Here is a 13,906-nt window from a genome sequence, read left to right on the forward strand (position 1 = left end):
AAAGCATGCTTGGAGTTCAGCATTTATTAATGACCTCTTTTGCTGGGCTTTTTGAGTCGAGAGGGTGGGGAAGAGGGAGTGAGAGAACACAAAGGCTAGAACAACTTCATAAGAATTCCTTCAGTGCTGTTTATTCACCTGTGCATGAACACAATTTTGTGGTGGAGCTCTGTCAGGCCAGGAGACAACATGGAGATCCTGCCGCGCAGGCCCCTTTTAGCCACATTCTGGTTTTTGGACATGTAAAAGACTTTTCTTTACCAAACATGCTGCCCCCCTCCCTCCCTCCCTCCTGTGCCCCTACAACCCTCCTCAGTTGGGAAAGCTGGATGAGTGACAAAGATGAGAGTCTCTACCTTCACAGTCTTTTACTACAGTATGACTTAGGGATCTTCAGACTGTTCTCTTACCTTTCTGAGGTGTCAGTGCTAGCACACAGTTTTTACTATACAGTGAAAGAGATGTTGAAAAAAAGGCCAACTTACCCTCCCACATCCCCTCCCAAAAAAAAGTTTTATCTTTTAACTCCAAGGCATGGGGTGGGGAAACGGCAGACCTATCCCTGCCTGCAAAGGCCATGCAGGCTGCTTTTGGCAAGTTACCCACTTCCATTTTCTAGAAAAGGTGGTTTTGTTCTTCAGAGGTGGGTGTCAGTGAATGTGGTGTGCTCTTTGGTGACGGTGCTGAAGCCTTTGATGACATTGACAAGATCCTCTTCATCTACATACTGTAAGGAAGGGAAAAAAGAAGCATGTCAACCACAGCTGTACCAGACTAAAGGGGTATTTCTCTTTCCTCCTATCCACTAAAAATAGTTCTTAAGTAGATAAATAAGTGCATTTCTAATGTCTTCCCTTTCCTCCCAGGATAAGATAAGAATCTAAAGCATTCAAGCACCTGAATCCAAGCCAGTTAGATTTTCACAGTAAAAAAAATACCATCAATTACTTCAATTGCTCTATATATCTGACAAATGGTCAATAATATAGTGTTTGTTACAGTGTACTGAGAACTTGGAGCTATGAAAAGAATACATGTTTACACTTTTGTTTTCTTAACAACCACATCACACACGTGGTTTAGGTAAGATTTTGTTCTTCAAGCTTCCAAGGGAGTGTCTGAGCTTCCACCTGCACTCCTACATTAGGCCAGAGACAGTTGAAAGCAGGAGAGAAATAAATTGTTTCTATAGCATAAAGAGGGCACGAGCAGTGTTACTGCAGATTTGTGTCCTGGGCCTCTACAGCCATTCACTATATTGATTTGCAAGCTGGACAAGGGGGTGAACCAAACTTTGAAACCACCATTCCTAAGCTACTGAGTGTAATAAAGAGAAGAACTGAGTCAAAAGCATTGCAGGATGTTTGTTTGCAAGAGAGTAGCTGAGCAACACGGGAGCAAAGACTCTGGTTCAGGGCAATGTAAATCAATGTACAGAGGATGGACAGAAGAGCAGATAAAAAACTGAGCTCATGCTGTCAGGGTTGTCTGCTACCAAAAGGAAATGAAAGTTTTTGTTTTCCTGCTTCTGCCACTCCTGAAGCTCATTGGAGTATTTTAAAAATCATTCGAGCATGCGTATGGCAGGGTTTGCTGCCTAAGTCATGGTATCAGCCCAAGATACATGGGTAGAGCAAGAGCTTCCTCTCAGCAGCAGGAAGCTGTTCTTTTGGCTAATGAGATCATAGAGAGGTACACCCTGGGTGAGTTGTTAGTCCCCAAGGAATTAAATCACAAGGATGTGATAGCTCTGAGAAAATGGCAAGGCTGACTCATGATACCTCTGAATTGGGAAGTCCATGAGCTGCAGAGTGCAGGCTGAAGGTTAACCTGTACCTATAGGGGTTTTGCCTAGAGTTATTACAGCCTTCTTAATTAAGCCTTATCAACTTCCTTGGTCCTGCTGTTGGCGTCTAAGTGGGTTTGGCAGTGCTGGAACCAACACCCCTGTACTTTGATAAGCCTGTATGTTTCAGCCCTTCCAGCTGTTTTTGTATACTGAAGGTGAAAGTCTGAGGAAGCTCCTTAGATTTATGGCCAGACTATCCTCCAGTTAATTTGCATTTTGGACAAGATCCACTCACTAACTTGCACACTCCATCTAATTTTGTTACTACTACACAGACCCTTCACCCCCATTCTGAGTCCTTTTTAGGAACCTTAATTTTGTGTCTCACTGACCTCTGAACCCTTTCTCACACATTTGGTATGGGAAGGGTGGAAGTTAAAAAGCCCATTTCCTCGTGACAAAGGAAGGGAAGCCATCACTGTCCTTGGCTTGAAAATCATGTCTTGTATTTGTATGTTCAGATCCCTGTTGATGACACTGTCTAGTCCTGTCCTATATTAAAAGAGAAATACTTTTCCTGCCCCCCAGCATCATTCCAGTCCCATGTGGGCAGAGTTTGAATTAATTTGTCACACACCAGGAGATCTGAGCATTCACATAATCTCTGCATTGTGACTGAGCAGAGGACAGAGAGCAGGTCTCATCAGCAGTTGAGTCCCTGTTAACAGAACAGGAGTCACTAGAATACAAGCTCCTGCCTCTGGCATTAAGTGTGTGAAGGATGCCAAGACAATCCCACCTCAGACATTTGCTGAAATGCATGGAAAAAAAAGCCCACCAAATAGAAGGGAATTCTTCAAGGTGCATTTCCTCGGCCGACCATGGAGTTAATAGTTCAATGGAAACCATAAAGAGATGCACATGGATCCCTTGCATCCTCTAAGAGCAGTGTGTGAGCACCTGCAACTCTAGAAGAGAGCAGTAGACTTGAAGAATTTTGAGGATCTAACCTCTGCCCATGTCCTTCTAGGCCTTTTGGCTGTATCTCCAGGAACTTTCGATACTTAGGCCTTTATATGATTCCAACAGAACAGACAAATCTCTAGCAGGTGACGCACAGCAGCGTCCCAGAGAAGCAGGAGCCCTTACCAAGCCACGGCCAGTAGTGCGATGGTTGCGAAGGATGGCATCCCAAGGTGATTCTTCAAAAGTCTTCTTGTCGTAGAGGTCGAGCAGCTGGCTGACACTGCGATGGAGCGAGGTGGGGGAATACGTGCGACTCAGCTGGCCCTGACTGGGCCTCCTTCCCCCAGGCGTGATACGGACACTGCGGTTGCTTGTGGGAGAACCAGCCCCTGGAATTTTCGTATCTGCTAGTCCCTGTGAGGAAGACACAAAGTAATAAATAAATAAAGGGCATGGTTTTGAATACTTTATCTGAACAAAAACAAAGCAGGAATGGAGGAGAACAGAGAAAACCATGCCTCAAAAATCATGCACAATTATAAACAGAAAAAACCCCAGACCATTCCCCACTATAGAACAATCATATCATTCAAAACAAACAAAAAAACTACCAATGCTAAACCAGGATTTTCCCCAACTTTTTTCTTCTTCCTCCTATTTTTTTTTTTTTTTTTTTGAAGGACCAACAAACAGAAGTCCAAAGATTTTTGATTACCAGGATAGCCCAGAGTTGCACAGCAAGGGGATGTTTGCAGACCTTTTCATGATCGGGGAAAAATCATGCACCCACCAGGAGAAACATGCAGTGTCAGATGCCTTTGTGCATGCTTGGGTCATCTGACACATCACACGTCTGGCCACTCTGCAAGCTGAGGACTCTACCTCAAAGTGCATCGTGTATCTTTTGAGAGTGACACTGCTTGATGAATCGGACGTGTCAGCAATGGTCTCAAACTGAGTTTAAAGAGAGGGAGGAAAAGCATTAGGGCAGGGCAAGGTGCAGTGTAGGTGTACCTGACAGAGGGTGTGAATTAGCTGCAGCTCTGTGAGGGAGAGCAGTGTAGCAGAATGTGGGGCAGTAGGGGAACTGGCAAAGACCAGGCACTATATAAGTGGTCAAGTACCGTGTGGGCAGCCAGCATTGCTTGCCACGACCTCACTAACAGTTGTAAAACAAGCCGTTTTGCCACTCCATAGTAGCTCTGTCCTAACTTCTCAGATCAGTCCTTCAACTGCTGTGCTAAAGAACCTTCCTTTCTAATAAGTTCATGAGCTTCTGGAAAAAGAAAAAACAAAACAAAGAAAAGAAAGGGCAGGAACATGAAAGGGAATTGTGCAGGCATGCCAACAGCAAAGACATTTCAAAGTCAAGAGGAATAACACAAGATGACAGACTGTAGAGGAAAAGGAATCAAAACCATGAGACCAAAAAAATAAGTTTCTTATGCTCATAGCCTTTGCCAGGAGAAGGGGCACACTGGAAATCCCATTGTTTCCAAGAGCTTCTTGGTTGAGGCACAGATGCAGTGTCTTGGCACCGAGACAAGAAGGAACAGAATGCATGAAGGATGCAGGAGTCACTGCTGCTTGATGGCGCTCACAGGAAAAAGAAGCTGAGAAGTGAGAAGAAGAATCATCTCATGGCCTGTGCCTGGGAAGAAGCATGGAAATGGAAGGCATGGCTGCTCCCATTCTCAATCCCATAACAATTGCCATTTTGCTTTTGTTTTGCTTTTTCAAGGGGTAGAATAGCACTACTACTCTGCTACACGATGGAACATGTTTTTTATGTGGCTTTTTTCAGAATTACAGCTTTTCATGAAAAAAATGATACAAAATCTTCCTCTATGTCACTCCCCAGTAGTTCCCCTCCCACCTCTCTGATGGTCCCACTGTAGGTCTCTGTGCACAAATGCACACATGCATTTTGTGAAATTCCCTAGCTTTTTCCCTAATTACTCTCTCTACTCCAAACCTTCCTGGTATGCAGCTTGTCCTAGAGCAGTCCAGCTGGGTGGTAGATGGATACTGGCAAGAAATAATGCCTCTCCCTAAGTCTTGTTCTTTGCAGGCGTATCTCCTGGATACCTGACAAAGACTGTCAGATTGATCCTGGTTAGCCATTCACCTACCTTCTCACAGCATGCCAAAGACTTCTCAGCTCTATTGCAGATGTCAACTAACATGAGGTGACAGCAGTGGCTTTGCATTTTCTGTGACTCCAGATCCAAAGTTTGTCTTAGGCATCAGAAGCATTTCAGGGCCTGCAGACCAGGTGTCCCAGGGCTCTGTTTGGACTAAGCACCTGTAACCTTGCTCTCTGTGCCCATGTAGATATGGCCCATATGGGACCAGGCAGTCCTTTCCCTACACTGAACAGTCTCCATTTGGTAACCAAGTGTGCAAAAAAATGTTGGAAGGAGGAAGAAAAAGTCCATGTGTGTGTTGACGGGGCAGATAGAAGTATAACATCATGGATACACAACATTGCATTTTTCCAAACATACCGGATGGGTTTCACCTGATGAATACACACTCATTGGTGATGTTCTTTTTTGGAGTGGAACTAAAGGAGGCCTGTCTCGTGCGTAGGGTTGCTTGTGGACCTTCCTCTGAAGAATTAAGGAGAGAAGAATAGCCAAGAGGATCAATCCTAGAACTACCATCAGCACTGCAAACCACAACTCGTTGTAGAATTTTGCATGTTTGGACTCTGCTTTGTCCTTCTCTCCAGGTGTTGTCAAGATCAGACCTGTAAAAAAGAGAGATTAGGGGAGAAAGGGACAGTTATTTCAAGAAGCATTTAACAATATGCTATCCCTTTCCTCGCTAATAAATTAGGCAGAAATTTAAGTAATTTTGTCGTCATGTGCTTATTTGCACTTATGTTCAAGGTGGCATAATGGTTCAATATGCTAGCGGGCTGTAATAAAAAACTTACTACCCTCAAGAGACCCTGCTTAAAGCTCTGGCATTGCTGCTTAGGCTGGAAATCACCACTGCATCAGCAGCTCTTCCAAAAGGAGGTGGTGGTGGTGGAATGTGAGGAAAAATGGGTTCTCCAAGTAACCTTGAAGAGTGGAAATTACTACGGTAATTTCAGAGCGGTACAGACAGAGGACATTCTCTGCAGAACAACTGTGCAGTTACAGGCCTGTGCAGTTAACAAAAGAGAGGGAGGAAGGCTTTAATACATTAATACAAAAGCAAGCAACATGAAACATTTTACTACTCCTATCCCCCACCTGCTCGAAAACAAAACAGTCACTTGGTTGGCTTTACTCATTCACAACCCAAGTGTAAGGAATTTCAGTGACAGGATTTCTGGTTATTTGCAATCCTACATGTATAACCAAACTCTTGGCCAAGGAATTTCCAACACCTTTGCTTGCAAGCCTTCTCTGCAAGTTCCCTACAGTGCCATTCAAGTTTTCAATAAACTCTGGGTAAAAGCAACAACCAAAAGAACAAAGGGGCAGAGGATGGAAGGTGGTGGACATAGAGCAACTGAAAACATTTTATAATGCCTTTAAGGCAGCCTTGCCTGAAATTCTGCAGGATAATGGAGTGAAAGCATGAAAAGGGATATAAGGGAAATGTAGAGTAAAGAGTAATTGCAAATATAAGGCAGATCTATTTTAAAAAGCTGGACAAGATACTACATGAAAAAGAACTTAGTTAAACCAGTTAATTAATTCAGCTAGAAACGGTTTGAACTTGGCTTTGGTTAACAGAAAACTAAGGACTTAAAAAACCTGGAACGTTTTACTGTTAGACATCTACTACTCAATGGACAAGAGGATGTCACCACACCAAACTCTCTCGCTTCCACAAAACAGGCCAAAGCCTCGTGGACAGAAGGGAAGTGGCAGGTGTTATAAACTGGGTCCTGACAATGTCTAGTTTGACATTCTCATAAACTGGCTAGGGGAACACATCCCAGGTGAATCTGCTCGTTGGTCAAAGGAAAGGAGCAGGCATATGTCCCTTACTGGGTTGGGTGGGATACTGGAAGGAGAGAGGATGTGTATTTTCACTGTCAAACTGAGGAGGAACTTTGGAGGACAGGACTGAAATTCAGGATGATCCAAATTTGGAAATTAAATCTGGAAGAGAGCAGATTCTATTTAGCAGGAAAAAGCACAACATTTTGGAGCAATATACTTAGGTAAAAATAAAAGAAAAAATATTACATATCTGAGGAGAGGATCTGAAACTAATTTTGAGAATTGTCCCACCCCTGTAAGCATTCAAGGCCAGGCAGGATGGGGCTTTGAGCAACCTGGTCTAATGGAAGTTGTCCTCCATGGCATGGAAGTAGATGATCTTTGAAGTCCCTTCCAACCCAATCATTTTATGATTCTATGATGGTTGGACTCAATGATCTTAAAGGTCCTTTCCAACCTAAAGTACTCAGGATTCTGTGGTGTAAAGGAACAGAAATCCATACATGGCAAAAAAAGCACATTATACACATACCTCATACACAAGGCCCTAAGAAAGCCCCTGATACTGCAGTGAGATGCTATCCTGCCTGGCATGCACTACATGTCAAATTTCGAGCACAAACACATCAAATGAACAGGTGCTAGGTAATTTCTTCACTTACCAACTCCCTCTCCAGCATTGTACTTGATGACCGGTGTCACAGCACTCCCTTCATCGGTCATGCAGGTCACTTGAAACAAAAAGGCTGAGCAAGAAAAATTAGAAAATACTGTCAGCAGCAGAAATAAAAATTCTGTAGAGGTTGCCTTTTCACCATGATTCACCAGTAAACAGCCAGCTCTAAAAAACCAAGGCAGGAATAGCACATAACCTATCATAACCCACCTGAGTACCAGACCAGAGCTTCACAATTCTTTACACATGAGTATTGAATTTCTAAACTATGAACTATGGCAGATCATAAGCAATCATCACTATGATGTTACTACAAAATAAGTTCTTCTTTCACTACTCAATTCTCCCTCTTCCAATGTAACTGGCAACTTTCAATTTTTTCATCACTTTGCCTTAAATTCCTCGTACTTCATTCATAGCTAAAACAAACATCTTAAGAACATTTGAATTAAAAAAAAAAAAAAAGGGTATTAGCACCATTGTAGTAATCAGGAAGATAAAAAATGTATTACAAAATTCTTTGACATACAAAATCCCAATGTCATAAAAACAGAAAACTTTTTTCTTGCTGATTATTCTTTTCCTTTTTTCCCCTGTTGATAGTTTCCTTGTATTTTAAAGACTGCAAATTGTTCCAAGAGCTACTGACTTAATTTGATTCAAATGAAAATTCAAGCTTCAGTCTTTCCTGAAACTGAAGATTTCTGTACATTTCCCAGACCATAGCCCTGAAGGACGGAATTGCAACAACAGCTCTAGGATTTGGGAAAGCTTGACCCTCACAGTGAATCAAAACAGTCTCACCCAGTCAGGCATGATGTTTAAGAGAAAGCTCAGCTCCATGGATGTTATTTCAAGGATTTGCTTAGATACATTTTGGTGTGCCTGTATGCTCCTTTGGTCTTAGCTTGGGATTGCAATGGAGATTTTTTTTTTAATTTTAGCACACACTAATATTAACTTAGCTCAACAGACTTTCCCCGAGAGGAAGCGGTAGGAAACCGACTTTTGTCCGATGTCCTTGGCAAGTAGAGCTCGGTGTCGAAGCCGCTGTAGATGCGCTGCCCGCTCTCCGTCAGCGCGTACTCCTTCAGACGCCCGTTCAGCATGAAGGTGCGGCTCCAGTCGATGTGGATGGTGGATAAATTGCTGACCACAGAGAACGGAGCTATGTACCGAGGTGCTGCAAAACAAGGAAAAAGAGCTCATTTCTAGCCAGTAGGCTGGAAGTGATTCAGTGACTGAGTTATACAATGAATAGAAAGAGATTCTGCATGATACAAGCTCTCTGCCACATGCACTCCCTCTCTCGCATATCCATGTGTATGATTAGGGAAGATACAAGGAGAATAGAAAAAGCTGCTCTAGCATGCCAGCCTCTGCACTGAGAAAGCAGAAATATATCCTGAAAACAAATATTGAACTCCCTCCCTTTGCCTTTGTGAATGTGGTACAGACACTAAAACTGTGTAAATTAAGGTAGAAGACAGGGAGACACAGGAGGTTGTGCAAGCCTGACTGCAGCAGGCTGGGCTGTGGGAACTGCTATGAAGAGGGTTCTTTTGCAAGCCCCAAGAAATTGCCAAGATCATCTATAACACATGCGCATACATGAAAACATGGGGTTTCAGAAAAGCAAGAACAGATGGCAGGCAGAGAGAAAAGAAACCCAGAACTCACTTCAGGGAAGAAGAGTTCATCAGCTTGCTGACAAAAAACTTCATTTAAGTTTGAGGTCCTTTCTTGTGGTGTTGCCATTAAGCCATCTGCCCCGTATTTGCTGGTTTGTTCATAAGAAAGCTGCTTGTCCAGCTGCACTTTGCTGCTAATTGCCCACTGTCACTAAAGCAAGCCTTGGAGGTAAGAGGAAGCAGTCAGAGGGACTCAAGGAAGGAGACAGCCAGAGGGACTCTGGAAACCTGGTGTGAAGAGGTCAGCAAGGCAAGAAAAGCAAGACTGACAGAAGAGGACTTTGGACCTAGTGGGTGGGGGTTTAAAAATTGCTTTCAAATCCTTTTGTTCTATGTGTCTCACCAGCTCCTTATGAATTTTCTCCATTTAGAAGTTCATAATCGTGCTCCAGCCTTTTAACTTGCAATTTAATAAAACACAGCTTTGGAGATAAGGGATCTTTCTTTTATTTGCTTGTTTTTTTGTTTGGTTGGTTGTTTTATTGTGGGGGGGTTTTTTGGTGGGTTTTTTTTGGGTTTTTTTGTTTGTTTGTTTGTTTTGGTTTTTTTTGTTCTTTGCTTTGGTTTTGGTGTGGTCCTTTTTTCAGTGGTGACATTAAAGAAAATCTGGGCCTGTTCCACCTGAAATTTTCAGCTAAGGATGTATCAGATTACAGGTTTTTAGTAATTACTTGGCAGAACTACCAAATTATGCAAAAGAGATTTTTAGGAAGGTGATTCTGAAATCCTGACATGAGATAAAAAGTGAACATCATCTTTGCCCTGACCTGACAGAGTGAGATGAAATGCCCATCTCATCTGTTATGGAATGACTCTGGCTACAGCACTATAGATCTTTTTAATAAAAGCTGATGTTAGACTACTACAAATTCAGTTTTGATGGCAAAATCTATTCTGCCTGTAGGCACAGGTCCTGCATGTTTAATTTCCATGCATACCCCCACATGGCCTAAAGCACTGCCTGCGGTGGTTGGACAGCAACAAATTCTTACTTCAGTGCTTACAAGCATCCGGTCATTCAGATGACATCCAAGGAAAACTTTTATGACACCTAGCAGAAGTGTGGCATGAATTAGGACAGTAAGAGTGTTCCTGAAAACAATCACCATGTCTCTTTCAAGATCTCCACTTTTCCAAGGGATTATTTATGACAGTATATTTATTACTACACATCACCCTTCTGGTAATACTTGAACATTTTATGTTCTACAGCTTTGCTGCCCATTTTCAGTAAAATAAAAGGTTTCCAGGCTCCCAAGATAGAGGATGTGACATCAGATGATGAGCAAAGAAATATTTTTGAAGGAATGAGCAGTTAAGCCCCAGAGCAGAATTTCAATGAACGTGCAGCAGAGAGACAGTCATCAGGGACATGGAAGAAGAGGTTTCTGGGGACCTCCTCCTTCCCAAAGGTGGGGAAGTCATTTGGCTCTGTGCAGCCCCAGACCTCAGAAGCAGGCATCACTGGTTTATGAACCACTTCTCATACTCACGCTCCTTTTCTGTAGTGAATCCGATCCATTCAGAAGCGCTGCTGCCAACAGAGTTGTAGGACACAACTCGCAGGTTGTAAGTTGTGTAAGGTTCTAGGTTGGACACGTTGGCACTCTGTCCTTTCCCTGTGTACTTCACCTCAGTCGGGCCCGGACTGCAAGCCTTCACTGCTGGCTGTAGGTTCAGAGGACACGCCATGTACACGTGGAGCTCATAGCTGAGAACAAAGTTGAGATTTTTATGAATGAAGGGCCTTTAATAACATAAAAACCAATTCTACATTTCATCCTAATTGCTGTCTGGCTACCAGAGAAGAATAGACCTGATACCAGTTTTTCTCTTGGAGATTATGGTCCTAACTGTCAGATAACTGAGCAGTTGTGGTGGTCCATAAGTCACTCACAATGAAAGTGTTGACGCCTGTTACCTTGCTGCTCACTTGTGCAAGTCAGGATTTTTGCCTAAGTAACTCCAGATTGCAGCTATCTCTTCACTGCCAGTTGAACTCAGAACTATTTGACTATGCAACCATAGCTGAAAACAAATCACCTCCACTCACAAGAGCTCATCCTTTCCACCTTCATCCTCCACAATATCCTGCTCAGGAGAAACGCAATCACATACAGTGTATGTAAACACTTCCCAGATGGTGTTCAGGCCACAGGGAATATCACCACCAACATGCCAAGGAAGGAAGATGGATGCCACAACTGTTCAGTGCTCTCAGCCATGCAATTCCAGCTGAAATTGTTCTGGCATCACCTCCAGCCAAGGTGTTCAGGTTCAGCTGGGTAGCAGCTCCTACCTGGTGACAATGCCATTGGGTGACTGAGGCGCATTCCACTGGAAAGAGGCGTTCCTGGAGGTCACAGTGCGGATCTGCGGCGGAGGCTGCTCTGAGGGTGGAGCTGGCTGCGTGGTGAATTCAGCCATGGGTCCTTTGCTGCAACAGTTGAAACAGGTGCAGGCCTCCACGCCAATGGAGTATGTGGTGAAAGGTTTTAGCCCATGTATTGTCTGTTGGGTGGCAGTCCCTTCTGACAGCTGTAAAAATTAAGAGGGAACTTGTCACAGCTTCAAGCACCACAAGTACTAAATACTAAATAAGAGTTATGGAGGTGAATTAACCCCAGAAGAAGATGGACAGAAGATTCTGCATGTCCTTTAAGTCTGACACTAATGCAGCTGTTGTGTAATGGGAACTCGGCATTTTTCTCCCACTATGAAGTTAAAGGACACTCTTCAAAGGAAAAGACCATGCCATCAATGGCCTCAAGACATCTTTAGTTGAGCTGTGATCACTGTATGTCAACTGGAAATGTCATTCTCAGCAACAAAGAAGCTGAAAACCATTAAAGAAAGACTCTGGGAAAAGTGGTACTGAAGCAGAAAATAAATTAATGTGGAAAATAGCTCCATGATAAATGCGCTAGCAAATAATCATGCATATCTCACAGGCTTCCTCAATGTGGAGGCAGGAAACAGTGCTGGGCAGCTTGACACCAGTGTGTCTGGTGGGTCAGGTCACTCCCAGACAGGAGAATGTGCTCTCTGGTAGGTACATCTAAGTCAAGGGCCAACATGATCCTGCTCTGCATTCAAACAGACATTGTGCTGGGTGAGCCTGTTAGGAAACTTTGCAAAGCTCAGCAAGGGAGACCTGGCATTTCTGGCAAAGGAATCAGTGCTCTGTTCCGAAACTGCTCACAGGAACTGCCATTTCACCTTCTCACCGTAGTCGTTTGTTGGTATAGCTTATTTTAAGCCAAAGAAACAAAAATGTGTAGGAAACACCAACAAGAGGCAACATCTGCTCTCATTTGGCAGCATGTGATTTAGCAGAGTTCAGCAAAAAATAGGAAGGACAGAGTCAAGCAAGCAAAGGGAAGCACTTGGTACTTCTTGATGCCAGAGCCAAGCCAGCAGCATGGCAGGTGTGAGGGAATGGAAATGGAAGGCCATGCACGCACCACTGGGACGAACTGGCTGAATCAGACACAGCCACAGCCAAGTGCACTGGAAGGAATAAATGGGTAATGTGGAATCAGACAGCTTAAGCTCATGGACAGGACAGTGAATTGCAAAGCAGCTAACAGTGGGAGGCCAGGAGAGGAAGGCAGTCTGTGACCAACAGTAGCAGCTTGTAAGAACAAAATTGTTAAAGCTAGAAAATACAAGTGGAAATGGAAGTACAGAAAAAGTGCTGACAATACTCACCACCACATCAGTCCCTGTGGTATCATTAGAAAACAGCCTGTAGATACTGACCACCCCGTTAGGCTTAAGAGGGGGGCTGATGCTCACCACAGCCACAGTGGATGCCACTGTGTTGAAGAGGGGAGCTCCCAGGCCCTCGGGAGGGGCAGGGCCTGTTCGGCAGCGGGACCAGCTGCTTGGTGTCCGGCCCACAGAGTTTACTGACCACACCTTCGACAGGAAAACAAAGAAACTGTCACCAAAAGACTCAAGCCTACAAAACACCTGCTTTTAGCCAGAGGGGCTACTACAGCTCTACTGACACGGGGTAAAACATGGTGCAATGGCACCCATGGGAAATGTCCCTTGATGGCCACCCAGCACCTGTGTTGACCCAGTGATTTTTTAACAGAAGAGTGGAATATTTCCCACTGCCACACTTAGGGAAAAGAAGCAAAAGTCATGCCTCAGGCAGTGTGTGCTCCCGTGTCTTCTTCACACCTCATCCCCACACTCCAAATTCCTACCACTGTCTGTGTCATACCATGCCAGGAGGACTCCTGGAGGAGCTGTGATCAACAAGGACAATGTTTTCAAAGACATACTGATATCTAGTCCTGGCAATTTCTCCCTTCTGCACAATTTCTTCATGTATGCAGGCAGCCCCGATGAATTCAGCCTAGCCTTGGGTGGCACTTAAAAGTTGTGTTCACCTTGACTGAATCACACAAGCCAAACTCTAGTTATTCTTTAGAACCAGTGAGTTTTACAGGAACATCCTTCTCTTAAAAATATTAATGTATCAGTTATTTGGCAACATTTTCAGTAACTCATAATATAAATAAAGCCCACTGAAGTGTATAGTTAATTCAGCATCTCTCATTTATTTTCACAACAACATTTGCTTTATTGCATGAGCACAAAGGCAATGACTTCAGTTCCAAGATTTCAAAAATTAGCAGCTTGAATTAGGCCTGATTAAAACCCACATGTCTCTATGAACTATGCCTACTGATTTTGTCAGCTACCCAAAACCAGAGTGATCTGCAGACTACATAAAACTCAGCACTTATTAAACACACTCTCCAACAAATCTGCATGAAAATTAAATTTTGCTTTCATCAAGGACTGAATAAACATATGGAAG

At 43.6% G+C, this 13,906-nt stretch overlaps 1 protein-coding gene across 1 annotated transcript in view; it reads right to left on the reverse strand.

The window, feature by feature from the left end:
* Positions 1 to 109: 109 nt before the first annotated feature.
* The window catches only part of LOC121673025 (usherin-like), a 28,706-nt gene continuing 14,909 nt past the window's right edge, over positions 110 to 13,906 (reverse strand). The window contains exons 4-11 of the mRNA XM_042046042.1: positions 12,781 to 12,990; positions 11,369 to 11,607; positions 10,563 to 10,780; positions 8,385 to 8,561; positions 7,365 to 7,448; positions 5,263 to 5,507; positions 2,939 to 3,169; positions 110 to 727 (exon numbers count right to left, since the gene is read on the reverse strand). Of these exons, the coding sequence (XP_041901976.1) occupies positions 638 to 727; positions 2,939 to 3,169; positions 5,263 to 5,507; positions 7,365 to 7,448; positions 8,385 to 8,561; positions 10,563 to 10,780; positions 11,369 to 11,607; positions 12,781 to 12,990 (1,494 nt within the window). The 3' untranslated portion in view covers positions 110 to 637. The remainder of the gene's footprint in view (positions 728 to 2,938; positions 3,170 to 5,262; positions 5,508 to 7,364; positions 7,449 to 8,384; positions 8,562 to 10,562; positions 10,781 to 11,368; positions 11,608 to 12,780; positions 12,991 to 13,906) is intronic.

This window comes from Corvus kubaryi, unplaced genomic scaffold, assembly GCF_017639235.1.
Source record: "Corvus kubaryi isolate FWS band 111438036 unplaced genomic scaffold, C.kubaryi_AGA036_p1.0 65109, whole genome shotgun sequence".
Taxonomy (NCBI): domain Eukaryota; kingdom Metazoa; phylum Chordata; class Aves; order Passeriformes; family Corvidae; genus Corvus; species Corvus kubaryi.